Source organism: Orcinus orca, chromosome 7, assembly GCF_937001465.1.
Source record: "Orcinus orca chromosome 7, mOrcOrc1.1, whole genome shotgun sequence".
Lineage (NCBI taxonomy): Eukaryota > Metazoa > Chordata > Mammalia > Artiodactyla > Delphinidae > Orcinus > Orcinus orca.
The window spans coordinates 14,233,590-14,255,450 of record NC_064565.1 but is presented as its reverse complement, the minus strand read 5'-3'; the positions used below and the strand labels follow the sequence as shown (position 1 = coordinate 14,255,450).

Sequence of the window (21,861 nt, the reverse complement as noted above, 5' to 3'; positions counted from 1 at the left end):
GGGTTGCATTTATCTTTTTGAATTAGAGTTTTGTCTTGATATATGCCCAGGAGTGGGATTGCTGGATCATATGGTAGTTCTATTTTTAGTTTTTTAAGGAAGCTCCATACTGTTTCCACAGTTGAGAGACTATGGGGGGGTTCCAACATTGGCTGGAAATTGGGGGTTTCCAATATTGGCTGCACCAACTTACATTCCCACCAACAGAGTAGAAGGGTTCCCTTTTCTCCACACTGTCTCCAGCATTTATTACTTGTAGACTTTTTGATGATGGCCATTCTGACTGGTGTGAGGTGGTACGTCATTGTAGTTTTGATTTGCATTTCTCTAATAGTTAGTGATGTTGAGCATGTTTTCATGTGCCTATTGAAATGCCACTATTGTTATTACTAAAAGAAAACCTTATCTAAGAGAGATGCTGAGGCCAAATTCAACTGAAGTGTAAGGGGCAACAGCTGGGCTTGGGTCAGGAGCCAAAGCCAGGGTGGAGGTAGGTAGCTGTGGACCCGGAACACAGGCAGGCAGGAAGCATGGCCGTGAATGAGTTGCTTTGTGGAAACAAGGAGGGCTGTCAGGATCAATGCTTCCTCCTATTCAATGCAGGGTTGCATCTGGGTCAGATATCACTTACTCTTTTCCCTCCCAAAACAGAAATGAACAATTATATCATCCAGAAATAAAGGGACACTGGGAATTTGTGAAAGAATAGGGTATAGAAGGAATAAAGAAGTGAAAATATGAAAACAAGTCACCTCATCTCAATATATAATCCCAAAGTAGGGACAAAAATAAGAGATAATATGCACTGCAACCCCTTAAGAGTTATAGAGATCAAAAGTTCCAAAGAAAGTCCAATCTGAGTCATTGATCAAATCAAACAGTAGAGCAGAAGCCAAAAACTGGTCACACAGGGAGCAATTTGGACTACCCTCATCTTATTTAGCCCATTTAGTATTTTTTTTTAACTATTCGAATTCAGGCCAATATTTAAAAATCAAGAGGTACCATCAGAAAATTGGGATTTCTGGTCTCATTTGAAATGGCAGAAATTCATCTACCTTTGACAGCCTTCCTCCAGAAAGGCCATGATCACTATGTATAATTCAACAAACACCAAGCCGGTGCAAGTTTTAAAGTGTGGAAAAAAAAAAAAAAGACAGCCATTTGGATCCTTTTTCATATATATTCCATTACAAAATAGGCTATCAGAACAAAAGTGAGACAAATATTCACTAATGCGAAACTTCAAATGTATCAGAAATCCGAGTCTGACAGGAAAAGGAATCTTTAGAACAAGAAGACTCTCAAATTCAAACAGGGCCAGAGAAAAAAACCAATAAGGAGGAATGAACTCATTGCCAGAGAAGTAACATCAAAGGCTGAAAAAGAGACAAGCAAATTCCAGACAATAGAAGAGGAATGAGATCAAAGGAAAAGAGAGTGGCAGCTTCTAGGACCTCATACATTTAACATCAAAGTGTGTTTTCTCCTGGGATTCATGCAGTTGGAGCCCACCTGTGACACCAGAAAACCCTCCAGGTTCCCAGACGGACCAAGACACTCAGACTGTCAGTGAAACTTTACAATCTAACACCTGATTTTGTTGACCACTAAGATCAATAAAAGGTTCACCATGCAATTTTCCAAGAGCAAACAAATAAGAAAAGTAAGAAAAGAAAGCAGCCACATTGACAAAAAAAGGACAATAAGGTAAAGCGGTTTTAGAAGTAAATTGCTAGTGCTCTTTTTTGATCCGATTCAACAATTATTTGTCGAATCTCTTATGTTTGAGTCATACCTCTTGCATTAAATATTCAAAAATGAACAAGATGTGGTCTGTGTCCCTGAGAAACTTTTTTTAGAGAGATTTACCAAAACATTCAACAAATATTTATTTGGCATCTGTTATGTATCAGGCATCATTTTATGTGCTTGGAATATGTCCATGAAAAGAACAAGCACCTACCCTTATGATGCTTGTGTTTTAGCAGGAGAGACAAACTATAAGCAATACCCATAACAAGTAAATAAATTACATAGTAAGAAAGATGACAAAGGCTATAGAAAGAACAAAAATAGATCTAGGTAATGGGATTGGGAATTCTAAGATTGAGGGAAACAGGTTGCAACTTTAGATTTGTTGATCGGGGTAGGGATTATTGAGATGATGTCCCTTAAGCCAGGACTTTAAAAAAAATGTGAATTTGTCATATTGCTATCTGGAGAGAACTGGCTCAGGGCATCTGGTTCCCTTATAGTGTCACAACTATTTTGTATTATAGGAGCCCATGATCTAATGGAAACTGGATTTCCAGCTCTATGATGCATATACTGAATGCCTTTGGGCTACTTCATGCAAATGATGCGCCCTGAAATATAATGTCTATTCAGTACCATCAGTATCTGCCCCATGATGAAATATGCCTGAGTCTCAAAGGAAAGGCAAAATCATATCGTCAGTGTCCCAGACAAACAAATCAGTAAATGAAGAGGTTTGTAGAATACAGCTAGGGTTGACTTAAAAACAAAGATTAATTCAAGGAGACCCATTCAAGTTTAAAGGACGTACAGGAGCAATTATAAACACAATAGAGATATATTTGTGAGATGTTAAAGATAATAGTTTATACCACACAGCCACTGAAGTAACTGAGAAAAGCTCTGTAATTTTAGGTTAGACATTTAGGAAATCAAATAAATAAACAAAAATAAAAAATACTTTTTAGAATGCCAACTGAGTAAGAAGAATGCAGAAGAACGTGAGCCTGAAATATGCCTCCTACCCAAAGAACAAGTTACACAGAATTTGACACTCAACAGTTCAATGACCAGTTTTCCTAAATTTGAAAAAATTCATTGAAAATAGATACTGATCAGATAGTTTTAGCAAGTTCTCTCTCTTTTTCTTTTTTCCTTTTCCCTCTCAAATAAATATCAAGCTAGAAATGATCAAAGGACCTTTTCAAAGGAGGACACAACATATTTAGTTCCAGTGTTCTGAAAATCTGAAAACCAGAAGGAAACTTCTACAGGACTTCAGAGAAAATGTGTATTTGTTTAGTAATTCAAAAAATACCGTATGCTAACACATATATATGGAATTTAAGAAAAAAAATGTCATGAAGAACCTAGGGGTGAAACAGGAATAAAGACACAGACCTACTAGAGAATGGACTTGAGGATATGGGGAGGGGGAAGGGTGAGCTGTGACAGGGCGAGAGAGTGGTATGGACATATATACACTACCAAACGTAAGGTAGATAGCTAGTGGGAAGCAGCCGCATAGCACAGGGAGATCAGCTCGGTGCTTTGTGACCGCCTGGAGGGGTGGGATAGGGACGGTGGGAGGGAGGGAGACGCAAGCGGGAAGAGATGTGGGAACATATGTATATGTATAACTGATTCACTTTGTTATAAAGCAGAAACTAACACACCATTGTAAAGCAATTGTACTCCAATAAAGATGTTAAAATGAAAAAAAAAGAAAAGTTACTTAGTGTAGTTGCTATTGATGTAAAACATCAGTGTAAAATATAGCAAACTTCAGACTGTAAAATATTAGCAAAATTAATATCCATATAGTTTTTATTCAGAAATTGTTGAAAATAAGCCTGCAAAACACTGTTTTGGAAGAACCTCTTAACTGAGAAATTGCTGCTGGTAAGAACAATCCTGCAAACAGCAAAGGCTACATGCCATGAGCCCTTCAAAATGTCTCAGGGTAGGAAATCTTTTTTTTTTAATTGAAGTATAGTTGATTTACAATGTGTTAGTTTCAGGTGTACAGCAAAGTGATTCCTATATAGACATATGTGCATATGTATATATCTGTTGTATATATCTATTCTTTTTCAGATTCTTTTCCATTATAGGTTATTATTACAAGATATTGAATATAGTTCCCTGTGCTATAGAGTAGGTCCTTGGTAGGAAATCTTTCAATTTTCACATTAATCCAATCAAGCTACATTGTTTACATGAGATCAGTATTATCATTATCCTCATTTTACGTATGAGGAAAATGAATCACACAACAGTTAGGTATTTTACCCGAGGTCCCACAGAAGGGCAGAGCTGGTTTTAAATCCAGCCAGAGAAGCTCCTGAAACAGTGATTCTAACCACTTCACTGTGAAAAGCTAAAGATGGATGTTGATACAGCTCAAAAATTTATGCAATTTTGTAACAAATTGCCACAAAATAGAATTTCTTTAAAAAAGAGTTTCAAAGTAGAAAAATAAATGTGCATATTAATTGATAATAATAATATTTTAAGTAATCAAAATTCAAAACAAGTTGGGGTTGGAGAAAAAAAAAAATCTGGGCTTCATAGACAGTAATCCAAAACTGTAGTTTGAAAAGCTAGATAATCACAGGATTATCTTCAAAGTCAGTTTTTTAGAAAGACTAAATAAATGAAAGTCAGTTATTTGTAGTGAGGTGGATGGACCTAGAGTCTGTCATACAGAGTGAAGTAAGTCAGAAATAGAAAAACAAATAACGTATGCTAACACATATATATGGAATCTTAAAAAAAACAAAAAAGGTTCTGAAGAACCTAGGGGCAGGACAGGAATAAAGATGCAGATGTAGAGAATGGACTTGAGGACACTGGGAGGGGGAAGGGTAAGCTGTGACAAAGTGAGAGAGTGGCATGGACATATATACACTACCAGATGTAAAATAGATAGCTAGTGGGAAGCAGCCACATAGCACAGGGAAATCAGCTCGGTGCTTTGTGACCACCTAGAGAGGTGGAATAGGGAGGGTGGGAGGGAGATGCAAGAGGGAGGGGATAAGGGGATATATGTGTACGTATAGCTGATTCACTTTGTTACATAGCAGAAACTAACACACCATTGTAAAGCAATTATACTCCAATAAAGATGTAAAAAAAAGACTAAACATTACACAGTCTACATAGGAAAAAGCATAAAAGAGACAATAATCAAAAATTAACAAACACAGTAGAATAAAGCAATATTGATCATCTTTATAATTATAGCAATACACTTGAAAGTTTTCTAGGGACTTCCTTGGTGGTCCAGTGGTAAAGAATGCACCTTCCAATGCAGGGGACAGAGGTTCGATTCCTGGTCAGCGAACTAAGTCCCACATGCTGTGGGGCAACTAAGCCCACGTGCCACAACTACTGAGCTCGTGCACCACAATGAGAGAGCCCGCGTGCCGCAACTAGAGAGAAGCCCACGTGCTACAATGAAGAGCCTGCACCACAACGAAAGATCCTGCACGCCTCAACGAAGACCCTGAGTGCCTCAACTAAGACCCAAAGAGCCAAAAAAACCACAAAGAAATTAAAAGATATATATATAGCATTATTAAAATTTTTTTTCTAAATTCCCTCAAGTGGTAAGTAGTCTCATATTTGCTTAATAAACAAACACCAGTCATATGATATGTGGTTTTCAGTTAACACATGTATGGCAGAAAACACCAAAATGATTATTTTTTTAAAGTTGGAACTGGGGACAAAGATACCCAGTTAAATTTATGTAAACTGAAAACAGAGGTAGAAAAATTAGTACCACTGAAATTAAAAATTAAGATAAAAAGATAAAGGCTATTGTAAAGTACTAAATGTTGTGGTTTCTAATTAAAAACACCTATACTAAACAGATATATATATGAAATAAAATATCAATCAAATACAAAAAACCAGAACAGTTCATTTCTAGCGGTTAGATGTTGACTGACACTGTCCTGACGTGAGCTGTAGGGACTCAGAAGCCATTTTCTGGGACTCAGAGGCCCAAGAGCAAGGCTGAAGGAGGTGGTTATTGGTTTTCCAGTTATGTTGCTAGAAGAATAAACTAATGGGCAGAGTTCAAGGAGAAAAGCCGGTGTTGGGAACTTGGGTGAGACTCAGATGCCAACTGAACTCAGCAGAAGAGCTTGAATATGATCAGTATTCAATTTTTGCCAACATTTGCTATAATCATTTGACAATCCCAGGTCATGCATAGCAGGGGTCCTTGTGTGGATGGCTTGATGGACAAAAACATAGTTAAGAGCAAGATTTTGATGTTCGTTCACAGAACTTTGATAAATCAGATAAAATTATGAATGTAAATGATCTGATGTATATAATTATTAATGTAAAATTAGTAGGTATATACCAAGTATAGCCTACAAGTGTTTATGAATTATTTAGAAAAATCAATACTATATACGCAGGAAAGAAAATCAGTAATATATGAAGCAAGTTTTTCCATTCTAACTAATCTGATAATGAACTAAATCTATAATTCAGTAATACAATTATAGCCTCATATTCTCAACTACATGAAAAATTTAAAATATAAAACAGGTTAAAAATCTAATCTCATACTCAAATGTGCAGAAATGCAATTTTGCTTCTTCTCCCTACCTGAATTCAATATGCTTATCGGCCCCTGCTTCCCCTGATAGCAGAAAAATCTAACCGTGTTGATGAATGATAACTAGTTAATGCCTATTTAAAACTTAACTGTACTATTGTGTAAATACTGGGTTATATTGGGGTTTCTTCTTGCTCCTCCTTTTTGTTTCCATGGGCAGATCACAGCCTGCGGGCTTGTGGATAGCCCAGCATGGGAGTAAAGTGTCAGCCTCTGTAGCTGCTGTTCATGGTACCTGCAATGGGCTCAGCCTGTGAGGTCTAGTCACCCGGACACTTGGACCTCCGTATCAGCTACCAGCCTTTGACACACTTATATCCTCAGTCCATCCATATTACCCATCCTGCTCTCACAGCCCTGGGGACCTCAGTAGCCTACTTCACACAGTGCTTCAGTGATCAGGCCGTTGAGAAGCAGCTCTCAGAAACTTCCATGTTGCTGCTTCTCATAGCCATTGCTAACCTGTCTGTCTTCCAGCCAAGTTTTGTTCTGAGGCCATGCTGAATTTGAAGCCCCTTTAATAAGCTTACAGTCATCATTGTTGTAGGAATCAGGGGAGAAATAACTCCCTGAGTTTTCCAAAATCTATCTTGTGGCCTCCATCCTCATTCACCTAAAGCTCATCAAATTTCAATCTCCCAGAGAGACCCAAAGAGCAGGTCCCACACCATGTAACTCTTATCTCTGCCAATTTTCTCCTAACACCCTCTACCCAGACTAGAAAGAGTTTTGCTCTCCTTTCATGTAATGGGAAATTACAGTTTTATAATATATACTATCCTCCATACTATTTCACTTAAAAAAGGCTCTACCCCAGATCCTTCAAATGCTTTTTTTTTTTTTTGCTATTTAAAAGAAAGGTTTTTTATTTTCTTTTCTCCTTTTCAAATATTGCCCCGTGACTAATATTTTCCTAAATCACAGATGAGTGAAGTACAACATTATTTTTTTTGGAAAATTGAGGAAGATGGCCATAAAAATTAAAAGAATAAAATTTTCATTATATATAAATTATATATAGTGATATAATTATATAAATTATAGAAAAGAATAAGAACTCATGTCCACACAAAAACCCGAACATGAATATTTACAGCAGCATTATTCATAGTTGTCAGAACTTGGAGGCAACGAAGATGTCCTTCAGTAGGTGAATGTATAAACAAAGTGCGCTACATAGAGACAATGGAATATTATTCAGAGCTAAAAAGAAATGAGCTATCAAACCATAAAAAGACATGGAGGAACCTTCAATTCATGTTACTAAGTGAAAGAAGCCAAACTGCAATGGTTACATGCTGTATGATTCCAACAATATGACATTCTGGAAATGGCAAAATGATTGAAACAGTAAAAAGATCAATGATTGCCAGGGATTGGAGTAAGGGGCTGGGAGAGGGATGGATTGACAGAGAACAGGATTTTTAGAGGAGGCAAACTGTTCTGTATGATACTGTACTGGTGGGTGCGTGTAATTTTCCATTTGTCCAAACCCACAGAATGTACAATACCAAAAGTAAACCTAATGTAGGCTCTGGAATTTGGGTGATGATGATGTGTGATTGTAGGCTCACCAGCTGGAAGAAATAAACCACTGGTGGAAGCTGTTGGTAACGGGGAGTCCTGTGCGTGTGTAGAGGCAGGGGGTATGTGGGAATCTCTCTACCTTCCTCTCAATTCTGCTGTGAAACTAAAACTGCTCTAACATAATAAAGTTTTTTTAAAAATAAACAAAAGTAATAAATAGTCAACTTTATTTTTACCTTATAAGTTTGATTTATACAATTACAAAAGGGAAGTGAATCTTTTTAAATCTACATGACTCAAACTGAAAACATTGGAATACTGCAATAAGTCAACAAGGAAGTTATCAGAGCAGTAGTTTTACAAAGTATTTGTGGAATTAACAAGTTCATTTTTTTTTCAGTTTTCCAGAATATTTCTCAAGAGTTATGAGTCATTTTTAAATAGAGTCAAAGATAAAACTCCCAGAGTTTTACTCAGAGACACATTTAGGCATGATCTAAACACTTGGCAAAAGAAGAAAACTAGAGCTCAAATTCATTTACTATTTAAAATATGAGCACATATACTTCAAGACAAATAGTGTGGTTCAATCAGAGACTCTATTAATTTCTTATCTATTAATATAATTCAACCCATCAATAGATTAAATGTAAAATACCTTGTATTCTGTCACATGAATTTTTGAAAGACCAGTCAATAGATAAAACCGAGCATTCATTTCTCATTTCAAACAAACAAACAAGAAATAAGCAACTAAATAATTTATGTGTAAATGGGATTAAAGGATATCTAATGTGATGTGGGTTCAGAATCAGTATTCTATGTACTGGGAAATATACAAAAGTACTGTTCCTTTTTGTTTGTTTTTGGCTTTTTTCCAAAGTTCTGTACCATAATTCTTATTTATTGTTGTTTAAAAAGTTTTGGCTATATTTTAGAAAGTTTTGATCAGGACAATGAAACAAAAAAATGTATACAATTTGGCTTGAAAAGAGTAAAGTGTTTTAAATATGTCATCTGATTATTTCTTTGAAAAGTTGTATGAAATTAACTAAAATGTACATTATTTAATATACGAGTATCTGGATAGAGAAAACAATAGGATGCGTATATAATTTACTTGATAAATGTTTAATTAATGAAAACAATTCGTTTACACTGGAATTTGAGACATAAGTGATATATAACATTATATTGGTTTCAGATGTATTACATAATGATTTGATATTTGTGTATATTGTAAAATGATCTCCACACTAAATCTATTTAACATCCATTACCACACATAATTACAACATTTTTTTCTTGTGTTGAGAACTTTTTAGAGCTATTCCCTTAGTAACTGTCAAATATACAATACGGTATTATTAAGTATAATCTCCACGCAGTACATTACATCTAGTGACTTATTCATTTTATAACTGAAAGCTTGTACTTTTTGACCTTCTTCACCCATTTCACCCACTCCCCACTCCCCCACCTCTAGCAACCACAAATCTGTTCTCTTTATCTATGAGTTGTTTGCAATTTTGTTTTGTTTTTTAGATTCCATACAGTGGAAGTTTTTAAATGCTTGAAATTCACTGGAATTAAGTTAATGATGAATATGTGAACGAGAGAAATAAAATAATAACCTTAAGTGAAGGGCCTTACCAAAAATATTTTGAAAATAGAAAAAGACACTGGGTTCTTGTATAGGAAGATGAAATATTTCAAAAATTTTTATTCTTCTCCAAGTAAATGTGTTTATGGAAATAACAAATTCTCAAAATTCCAAGATTATTTTAAATAAAATTATTTTGAAATTAAACTTTAAAATTAAAGTAGGCAAAAATATCAAATAATTATCTAGATTAAAACAATGGTAAATAGAAGTGGGCAGCAGGATTAATCACTCTTATCATATATTACAATGTATAAAGAAACAATTTTTTTTTTTTTTTTTTTTTTTTTTTTTGCGGTATGTGGGCCTCTCACTGTTGTGGCCTCTCCTGTTGTGGAGCACAGGCTCTGGGCGCGCAGGCTCAATGGCCATGGCTCATGGGCCCAGCCGCTCCGCGGCATGTGGGCTCTTCCTGGACCAGGGCATGAACCCGTGTCCCCTGCATCGGCAGGCGGACTCTCAACCACTGCACCACCAGGGAAGCCCGTAAAGAAACAATTTTTAAAAAATAGTGTGGAACTTATGGGGGAAAAAAGTAGACATCTGGAAGTAAGCTTTGCTTTATCTGTAGCTATTCATATGAGGTGAAGACATTCTGATTGGGAGAACAAATCGTCCTGAAATACACTAAGCATTCAAATAGTTTAAATACATGCTAAAGGTAACATTTCAAAGCATTGAAGAAAAACTGGGTTACTCATTAAATAATGTTGGGATAAACATGATTAGAGAAAGTATTCTGCTTCTCTTGTATAATAGGAGGAATATTCATACCAAATCAGATTTCTTTTTAAAAGAATATTTCCATTCCAAAAGTAATTTGTAGTAATTTTTACTGGAAAGAAAAGTGGTAGAGAAAACTAGTAACCATATCCTTCCCAGAGACAACTATCATTAATAGTTCAGTGTATTTCTTCAAGTCTAAATTGTAAGCACATGTTTTGTTGTTGACATCATACTTTATACCCAGTTATAACCCCTGAATTTTTCAATCAACATTCCACTCATTTTCCACTTTATAACAAATGTTTACTCAGCACCATTATTAACTAAGTAGGAGTCTATCATATCAATTCTCGATTTTTTTCCTCCATTTATTTAAATGTATGGGATATTTTAATTGTTTCCTAATTTTCGTCTTTATAAAAGTAATTTGGGAACAACTGTGTTCATAAGGTGTTTTTGGTACAATGCAGAATAAACTAGGTCTGAAGAGCGGTATGTTTTGTTTGTCCCTTGGTTTTTCTTTGTACGCTCTCAGATATTTGTATAAGAGATAAATATAAAGATGTTGATTTTCTTTTCTTTTTTCCTCCTTCTGTAAATTATTGTTTTATTTAGTATTAGAAGGGTTCAGAAAGGAAGTAAAACAGTTTTGTAAAATAAGCTCTTAAAAAGCAAGCAATTATAGTTATTTTTACGTGGCCTAATCAGTATCCTTTTAAATGTGTAATCAAGTGGCATCTATAATTATTTGAGCCACTTGGCTCATGCTACAGTTGAATCTTCTGAAATTCACTTGCTTACTTTCCTTTTCCTGTTCGTTCAGAGCTTATAACTAAGAGTTGACTTTTTTTCTTTCTCATAAAGCTTAGTTTTGGAGGAATTCCAGTACCAGGCAAACCTGGGACCTTTTTAAAGAAAAACTTCCACGGATGTATCGAAAACCTTTACTACAATGGAGTAAACATAATTGACCTGGCTAAAAGGCGGAAGCATCAGATCTACACCGTGGTAAGTCAGCATCCTTCTCAGCTTGATGGTTTCTAACACTTTGGGGTAAGTCTTGCTTTCCCCATCCTAACCTTGACCCCTTCTCATAATATGTTTACATTACACTCTTGGAAGTCTTATCAGATTCCCAGGTGAAACTGGAGGCAAAGCAGGGACTGAATTGGTGTGAATTGTTTTGGGGAGAAATAAATACATTAGAGGCACCTACAGAATTCTGTCTTCCTGGCTGTGAGCTTGTGCCATCTGTGGGCAGGGTTTGCAGTCTACACTGGACTGACATGAATCTCTTTGTTATCCCTGGGAAATGCAACAATAGAACCACAGATTCTATTAAATTCTACATCTTCGGAATTATATAGTTGTCTACTTATTGTTGTTAAAAAATAGGGCATTTTGAAGAAGAGAGGTTACATTTTTGGTGTTTTTGAGATTCCCTTTGTACTACTTATTATGCTGGCAAGTTAAAAAAAAATTAATTAATTAGTATTTGTCTTTCCCCAATAGACCATGAGTTTCATGAGGACAAGGAACTTTTCTTTTTCACCACTGCATTCACAGTACTGGTGCTTTGCACATAGTAGATGATCAATAATGGTGTGGACATTTGTGGCTATAATTGTGGATTTGTCTATTTCTGTTTCCAGTTCTATCAGTTTTTGCCTCATATATTTTACAGCTCTGTTGTTTGGTACAAACACAGGGTTGATAGGATTGCTATGTGTTGCTAGTGGATGGGCCCTTTTATCATTATATAATGTTCTTCTCAGTTTATGATAATTTTCTTTGCTCTAAAGTCTACTTAATCTGATATTAATATAACCTTTCTTGCTTTCTTTTGTTATATATTTGATAGATAGATAGAGATAAAAGTAAAAGAATGGAAGAAAAAAATATAAATATATATGCCTATATCATATTTGAAGTCAGTTTATTGTAGACAGTAAATAGTGCAGTCATGGTTTTTAATCCACTCTGTCAACCTCTGTTTTTTAATTGGTGCATTTAAACCAGTTACATATAATGTTAAAGTTATTGATGTATTAGAGCTCAAATATATATTTTTGTTTGTTTCTTTTGTCTGTTCTCTCTGTTTTTTATATTGTTTCTCTACCTTCCTGTGTGTTTCTTGAACGATTTTCATAACTCTATTATGATTCATCTTGTGTTTGAATATATCTCTATGTATAGCTTTTGTTAATGTTTTCTTTAGGCATTATATTATATACATATAACTTATTACAGTTTACTGATATTTCATCAATTTTAGTGAAGTGTAAAAACCTTACATCCCTTTAAGTTCCTTTACCTTTCCCTGTTTATTATATAGCTATCTTAATTAACTTTATTATATAATGTTCTTAATTATTATTTTCTCCCTATATTTTTAGAATCATATCAGTATTTTTTTTTTGGCTGTTGAAGTTTTTGGTATGTTAGGGCTCAAATGTGTGACAGATTCAACCATCAAACATAAGTTAGAAATCTCAAGAGAAAATGTAAAGCATATTGTATTTACTCATAGTTTTGCTTGTTGTTGTTCTTTCTTCCTCCCTGATTTTCCTAGATTCCTTCTTTTGTAATCTCTTTTCTGTAAAAACTTCCATTCTTTTAGGGTGTGTATACTGATGACAAATTCCCTAACTTTTCCTTCATCTTATAATGTCTTGATATCTCTTTCATTCTTGAAGCCTTTGTTCCCTGGACATAAGATTCTGGGTTCATAGTTGTTTTCTTTCAGCACTTGAAAAATGTTGAGCCCCTCAATGGTTTCTGGTGACAAATAAATACACTGTTATTTGATTTTTTCCTCTACAGATAAGATGTAATTTCTTTCTTACTGCTTTCAGTATTTTTTTTTTTTTTTTTTTTTTTAGTTTTCGTAAGTTTGACTATGATGTGTCATGGTGTGGACTTCTTTGGGTTATCCTATTTGGGTTTCACTGAGTTTCTTGAATCTGAGGTATTACATCTTTCACCAAACTTGGGAAGTATTCTGCCATTTATTTGAGTATTTTTTCAGCCGTTTTCTTTCTCATCTCCTTCCTGAATTCCAGAGATATGAATGCTTGATCTTTCCTTATAAAATCACAGGTCCCTGTTCCTCTGTTCATTTTTTTCTCAGTCTATGTTGTCTGTTGGTCAAATTAGGTAGTTTTTATTGTTAGAGTTTGAAGTTGATTAATTCATTTTCTTATTCCCTTCCTTTTGTGCACATTCATTATTTTCTCATGTCTGATATTGTATTTTTCAGTTCTAACATTTTCATTTGATTCTTCTTTACATCTTCTATTTCCTTGTTAAATAAGACTTTCTATGTTTTAGTGAGACTTTCTATTTTCTTATTTGTCTCAAATGTGCAATTGTTATTTGAAAGATTTTCATTATAATGACTGCTTAAAAATATTTGTCAAATAATCTAACATCTTTGTCATCTCAGTGTTGGCATCTACTGAATGTCTTTTTTAATTCAATCTGAGATCTTCCTGTTTCTTGGTATAACAAGACATTTTTTACTGTAACCTGAACATTTAGGTATTATGATGAATCCTATTCAATCCTATGTTTTAGCTGTCTTCCTCTGACACTGTTCCAGTAGGGGAAAGGTGGGTTTTGCCTCAATACTGCTAGGCAGGGGTAGAATCCAGATTTCCCACTAAACCTCCATTGACAAGGGAGGCTCCTTGTTACTCCTAGGTGTAGAGGGGTGAGCATTCTGGTTCCCTGATAGCTCTTCATGGATACTCTCTGACTGGGAGGGGTAGGAAAACCTCATTACTCCTCCCTGTGTGACCTCCAGTGACATCACATCATGTGTGTGTTGGGTGGGGGGGGACTCTGGTGGTTAAAGTTCTGACTCTTTCAAGCCATCACTGGCACCATGCCTGCAAGGAGTGGGTGGGCTCCCTCATTACTGCCTGGTGTGGGGGGAGGTGAACATCAAGACTCCACTAGGCATGTGGTCACCATTGATACTAAGGGGAGAGGCTTGCTATTATGTGACAAGGAATAAAATCCAGGCTCCATACTTGGTCTCTGTTGACACCTCCCTGGCTGGAGGTTTTGGGCACCTTGTTACAGTATGGCTGGATGGTAGTGTGGCCATAATTTTTTTTTTTAAGATTTTTGTTGGCTGGTATAAAGCAATTATTGTCTAAATGTATTCTGCCTTATTCTGTTGTTTCTTTCCTGGACCTTGGATTTGAAAGACAAGGCTTCTAAATGGGGGCTAATATTTTGTCTGCCCCAGTTGGTCTCTCTGTGTTGCTGGCTTCTTCAGCAGCAAGTCTAGGATATAGAAGCGAAAGAAAAATCTAGGGAAACCTCCAACGTTGCTCTTTGGGTCTCAAGATCCTAGTATATGCTTGCTTTCTTCTTTCCACCATTTAGAGTCTTCCTAAATTTTCCTTATATATAATGTTCAGGGTTTTTTAGTTGTACTTGGTGGGAGAAATAGAGGAAATCACATTACTCCATCTTCCCAGAAGCAGAAGTCCATTAACCTCACATTATTTTAAAACCTTTCATAAGAGTAGGCCATCCTATCATTGACAGGCAAATACTGATTTTCCTTGCAATCTGGTCATTGGACTACCTGGCAAACTGGAATTTAAATGACCTTGAGGTCTACTTTTCCCTTGATAAGTTTAACCAGTAATAAATATTTTATGTTTGGGGGTTCCATATGTTAACACATTTTTTTTAAGTAGTTATTGATTTCCAGGGTGTGAAACAGGCTTGCTTGAGAACAATCACACTTCCGTTGACGGTTGTAATGTTTTAAAGGGTTGTCCCTGGCTCAGGCTCAAGACTCTTGACGATGTTACCCACATGTACTAAGGCTGTTCATTATCTAATTAAACTAAGCACTAGCTTGCTAATTATATTTTGCTTAAGTCTAGATAAGGAGACTTGAACCATGGAAAGCATATTCATACCCATCACTCTCCCATATTATTCCCCCAAAATATTTCATAACATACCTGTTTCATTGAACTTAATCTGCTAAAACAGTGGGATCAAACACTACTAGGAGTTTGGCTTAGACTGATGTCATGAATATCAACATACCTGAAAGGCAGGACAGCACTGACTTCATTGTGACAAGAGTTGATGAAACAAATTTAAACCACAAGGAACTGAAGAAAACATTGCTCACTTTCATTGTTCAAAAACTGGGCCTCAAAAGTGTGAGAGCCTGAGCCTTAGATATAAATAACTGCAATTCCTATTGTTACCGAGTCCAAGCTTGTACTGCTCACCAAATGATTGGCCAAAAAATCTAGAGACAACGTGTTGGGGCAAGGAAGTGTGACTTTATTTGGAAAGCCAGCAGAAAGAGAAGATGGTGGCCTCGTGCCCCAAAGAACCATCTTCTCCAAGTTAGAATTCAGGCTTCTCTTATACTAAAATGGGAGGGAGTGTGGCTGGTTGGTGCAAACTTCTTGGTGTCAGAATCCTTTGTTTTTGCAGCCATCAACTTAGTTCAAGTCATGATATTCCTGTAACCTTCCAACAAGACAAATGTTATTCTATGTTCTGCAACTTTTTATCTATATTAATGGAAAAGTGTTATAACTTTAAAGCTCAGAGTCTTGAGAATGGGCTATCCTGTATGTTTCAGGCTATGGGCAACATTCTTAACTTGTAGCTAAAGCAATAGAATACAAAGGTTAAAGTAAAAAAAAAAACAAAAAACAGATCCAATATGGAGTCAGATTTGTTCTTCTCTATTATACTGTGGCAACATTCATAAAAAAACTCCAAACATACATTACGTGTTAGAAAATATATTAAATGATAAGACATATTAAATAATAAGTCGCTGAATATACAGAGCAAAAAAGGGAGAAATCAGGGAGAACAAGGAGAAAAACATGGATTTCTGAATATTGGTGGCCTTCATCATCTCCTTTTTGGAGAGAATCACTAACCACAATTGTAATAAATGTGTCATTGATTTTTAAGCTACTGGAGCACTTACCAAGCTGCCTAAAACTTTGCTACCATACTTTATTCCTCAGAGTTTAATTGGCAGTGTTGTTAATATGAAGCACAAAGAATCTATTTATCACTAATGTACTTGGGAAAAAAAATCTCAGGAAAACTGTTTTATTTTGCATGTAAAGAACCTTTAGTTTTAAGCTTCTCAATTCAAAGGGGGGCATAAAACCATTAATTTTCTTCCAAATTGCTTCTATTTCCTTATTTAGGTGAAAATTCCTATTACTAGAAACACACACACACACACACACACACACACACACACACACATGCATTTATATACCTAATCTTTTTCCTTTAGGAATTCCACGTGGGAAGGAATGGTTTGCACTGTTAATTGCAAGTACAAACTCTTTTATTCCCCTACTCAGGCTTAAAGTTTCCCCAAAGATATGGTACCAGCTACAAAGGCAGCTTAGTTCCAAGTCACTAAGCCACAGCTGTGCTAAGTAAGGACTTTTGAGAGGGATGGTGTTTTTGTCCTTTTCCAGTGTTCACAGACTCTCTCACACTTATGGAGTGTGGGGAAGTTCAGAGTTGAGCAGGAGGTTCAAGGAATCCACAAATCAGGCAGCAAGGGTAAGGTGATACCCATCAATTACAAAAGGTGATTCAAGACTTAGAAGCACCAGCCTTGGCCTCATCCAGCACAAATCTCTCCAGCAGGCTGCATTTTTGCAGCATCCTCATTGCAATTTGTCATTCCTTTCTTGTGGGACCTGCCCACCCCCTGGAGATTTAACATCTGTTCCATGGGGATAATTCAATTTAGTCTTCATAGCTCAATTTGACTACAAGACAACCTTACACATCCCGAGACGCAGTAAAACTAACAGCTTAAAGTAGACATAAAAAGTACCTCACTATTCTACCTCAAATCTCCCACCCTATGCTAATACAGCACCATATAACAAACAATCAGAAAATAAATGGCCCATTGAAATGTGTGTACAGTACCTGTAATGTGGATTATTATATACATAATATAAGAAATATATGCCTTGCTAGTTTCCTGAAAATGATTAATTTCATAGCTTCCACTTCATAAGAAATGATGCTTTCTTGGAGCTCTCCTTTTGGAGTGTTGCATCCCCTCTCCCAGAGACAAGAAGAGTAACGTGATTGTCTGGGAGATGGCTTAATTGTAGATGTTAAAATGATTATTTCTCATTTAAAAGAAAGGCATAGGAGAAATGCTCATATACCTTGACTTTGCCTTCAGTGGGAGGGGAGATAAAGGCAAATGGCCATTAGCAGGACTGTGGTTATAGAATTGGCTTTGGAGCTAATTGACCATGTAAATCTGCTCCTGTGCCTTTGTCTCCAAATAACTGGATGGGTGATGGCTAAAGCATGTATGATGCTACCCCCAACTTCATGGCTGAAATTAATAAACCCTCACCAAATGCATTTCCACTCCGCCTAGAGGGAAGCCTCGCAGTCTTCTCAATCCACTGTTCCTGGCAGCACCAACAGTTACATAATTGTTGATAAATCACTTAGATTCCTAATCTCACTCAACAACCCACTCAGCTATGGGGCCTTGGGCAATTTACCAAACCTCAGTATCTTCATACCTGTAAAATGGGACAATTATAGTCCCTACCTCAACCTGTTATTGTGATGATTAAGTATGTGTTTAACACAAGGTAAGGTCCACAGTAAGCACCCAATACGTTGAAGGTACTATTAAGGAACATTTCTACCAATCCATTCAACTGAAGTTGGCATGCAAACCAATATTTGTTTGTCATCTTAGGTATATAATCAATGACTCACATAGAGTTTTTGCATTTTATGATCCCAACAAATAATAAAAGTAGATTGGAGACAGCTCAAGTTTTGCCTCCTGAATCTGAAGTTTAGTTTATTCCCACACTGTAGAAATCATGAAGCACTTTTTGGGTAAATATATTGCAAACTTATCGATCTCATTCATCTGAAGAAATTTAATGACTAGCTTTAGTCCAGATTTGGTCAAATGATGGACTCCTTTAACCTAAGGCATCTAAGAAAGATGTTGCCCAGTGGACCTGGGTGTAACAGGCGTACTGAGTGGGCTTTTGTGAATGTTATGGTCTTCTGTTTGCATCTCTGCTGCCATGCAACTCGTTGAGTGTGGTTGTTTATTTTTTAAAGCTCTGAAGAAGCCAAGAGATAAGGATAAGTGCATACATGAGAGCACGTACACATTCACATCTGCGTATGTGCATGTGCCCATGAACATACACATATATAGTGACAGCAACCTTTATCTTACCTGCCTGTGACCCAGAAGCTCATGAAAATCTCTCAGAGAAAAATTCCCAGTGTCTAGTGAAAACTAATCTCTTCAGCTTATCCCTGGGATCACGTTTCATCTCTGTGAGTATGCTCCATGATAAATAATGCGTTCCTTTGATGGAAGGAATTATTTGAAAAAGCAGCTAACCTATCAAGTCTTCTCTCTCCACATTCCTGCCATTTGAGCAGTCTGACATTCACATCACCTGCTTCTAGGTCGTAAGCTCCTCATACCCTGGAAAAAATTATTTTTAAATTGTTAGCTTCCAGAGAAGTGGCTTTCTTTCTGTCTTTGGGCAAAGTGAAACTAAATAGTTTCAAGGTCATGTGAGGAATAATGTGACAAAGTTAAAAAAAATAACAATGAAATCGTCATCCTCTCTGAAAATGATTCTACCTTAAATCAGTGTTATGACTTTCTTTTCTAAGGTGACTCTTTCTTAGCTCGATCATTATTTGACGTTATTAAAGAAAACATCTTTAGAATGTTAAAAATATGCATTTCTATGTGTTATGGATGCCATTTGGAATATACAGAAGACCTAACCAGCCAGAGAGAAAAACACTGTTCTCATCTACACGTATTTCATTTTCAGGTTTTAATTGTATATTTGATATAACATAGACCATATTTTATTGACAATTTTATATCTTGCTTTCCATGGTTAATGTTTTTCTTAAAGTATTTTCTGTGTCACTAAACCTTTTAAATCTCTTTACAAATGTAATTTCTACATTAAGTCCATTCACCACAGTTCATTCAAGATTCTACTGCATTAAAGTTTGAGTTGTTTGAATTTTTATTGCCTAAAATAATATTGCGGTTACAAACATAACACTGAAATAATTTTCTGAAATTTAGAATGGATCACCTGAAATGAAGATTGTTGGGTCAGTTATTACGCATTTTTGGCTCAATTCATACTGTTGAAGTCTGTACCATTTTCCATACCCACCCACAGTGTAGGAGGGAACCACTCATCCTACCAGTTTTACCTCCTGCTTCCCTGCCATTTGAATATGCAAATGCCTTTTGAAAAATGGGGCTAAATGAAAGTCGAAATCAACTCAGGTGCTGTCCTTCTCTGCAAAGCTTCCAACTAATGAGCTGAGCATGTTCCTTTTATGCTTTTTTCCCCCGTAACAATGACCATGACTGTCCCTTCATTTGAAGACATCTTCTTTCAAGAACTCTTTTAGAGACAATGCCACAAATCACCATGGTAATGCCAGAAGGGCAGTAAATGGAGGGATGACAGATGGACGCCAGTCATATTAGTTCCTCTGTCCTGAAATATCTGTGAGAGGTAGGCAGGGGCAGACGTTATTATCCACACTTTCTGCTAAAAGATACTTTATGCTCAGGACTGGGGAAAGTCAATGATATGTAGTCAGTGGCCATGTCATTCACAGCCTTCTTCCCTTTCTGTTGGAAAGCACTACACCATCAGCTTTTATTCATTTTTATTATACTGCTGTTTTTTCCTAGGGTCCTGAATGACTTTCATGTCAAACTGAAAAAAAAAAAAAAAAAGGGGGGGAAATTTGGGCAGATGTGTGAATAACACCGCTTACCTGGGAATTGGAGATGATCTATCAGGTCTTCCAGAAACGGCCCCTTGTGGTTTGCTAATTGCCAAATACACCTCTCTTGGGTATCTCTTGCAATGTAGGAACTTTGGGCCAAATCCTTGCCTTTGGCAAGAGGAAGAAAGATGGCAGTGGAGGTCAGAGTGTCTGGGAGGAGCCTATCTCCTTATACCAAGATGGCTATGATCTTGGCAGGAGCTGCTACTCGTCACATGGCTCTCAGCATGTCCGGTCTCTGGCACTGGCTGTCAAGCTCTTCCTCCTGAGCTTAAGGAGATGGCTGAGAGTTCTGTGTAGGGATTAAGTACCTCCCCAGAAACTCTGCAGTCAGTGGCTCTTGTATTCCTGCAAGACAGATGGCAAAGTTCCTGCTTGGGTTTTGAATCCTTTATAATCATCTCCTCACACCTATAGGTTGATTTTCCAGTTTCTGACCATTGCTTCTTTTCTAGCCAGGCCCAGAATATTTACTCTTTCTGGAATTCACTCTGTGCATCTCCTCCTCTATGCTTTGCCTTTTCATTCTGTGTTTCTCCCATACTTGCTGAGCTGCTTTTCTCCATCACTCCCTGTTGGTTCAGCCACAAACTCACCATCTTTCTCCAAGCTCACAAGTAGGGCCAACATCTTAAACCAGGATGATACTCAACATGTTTCACTGACTCTCAGAAGTGGAGCAGGGTCCTGGAACCCCCAGGCTGTGTGGACCATAGACCTTGAGTTGCTGCGGGGAGGCCCAGGGGAACTGGAAGCCAAGCAGGCAATCCAACATTCCAGGGAGAGACTTAAGGGTTCTGCAGCTAAATAGCCAAAATTAGGAAGTTTCAAAGTTATAAAATTGGAACCACCAGTAGGGTGTACTAGTGTGAACCTGCTGTGTCCCTGTCTTGCCTGTGTTAACTTCACTAGATTGTCTGTGGCTTCCTGGAGCACAGGGCTAGGAAGAAGCATGGGACCAGGTCCAGACTGGGTAGAAGAAGATGTTATGATTCCTAAGCAGAATTCGTCACGGGATTGGGAAAGGAGTAGTATGGAATCTGCTCTGTGTACTGGCCCAGTCCAGGCACATTCATGATCCCACCTTCTCCCCAGGACATCTTTCAAACTCTCAGGTCCCTTATGCTTTCCTTGCCGTGAACCTCACACTTATACAACTTAGCACTTGATTCATCACCATCCTCAAAATACAGTTATTGAGGATCTGCTATATTCAGAGAAAGTGAGCCTGCCTTCAATGGGTGGGAAACTTTTTTTAAAATTAATTTTATTGGAGTATAGTTGCTTTACAATGTTGTGTTAGTTTCTACTGTATAGCAAAGTGAATCAGCTATCCGTATACATATATGCCCTCTTTTTTGGATTTCCTTCCCATTTAGGTCACCACAGAGCATTGAGTAGAGTTCCCTGTGCTATACAGTAGGTTCTCATTAGTTATCTATTTTATACATAGTAGTGTATATATGTCAATCCCCATCTCTCAGTTCATCCCACCCTCCCTTCCCCCTTTGGTATCCATAAGTTTGTTCTCTACATCTGTGTCTCTATTTCTACTTTGCAAATAAGTCATCTGTACCATTTTTCTAGAATCCACATAATGGATGGGAAACCTTTAACCCCTGTCTGTCCCCAGCATGCACACAGTGGGTACCAGGTCACCATTTCAGAA

At 36.8% G+C, this 21,861-nt stretch overlaps 1 protein-coding gene across 1 annotated transcript in view; it reads left to right on the top strand.

The window, feature by feature from the left end:
* Window positions 1–21,861, top strand: part of CNTNAP5 (contactin associated protein family member 5) — a 903,219-nt gene that overhangs the window by 462,210 nt on the left and 419,148 nt on the right. Inside the window, exon 7 of the mRNA XM_033400123.2 lies at window positions 11,178–11,321. Coding sequence (XP_033256014.1) covers window positions 11,178–11,321 — 144 coding nt within the window. The remainder of the gene's footprint in view (window positions 1–11,177; window positions 11,322–21,861) is intronic.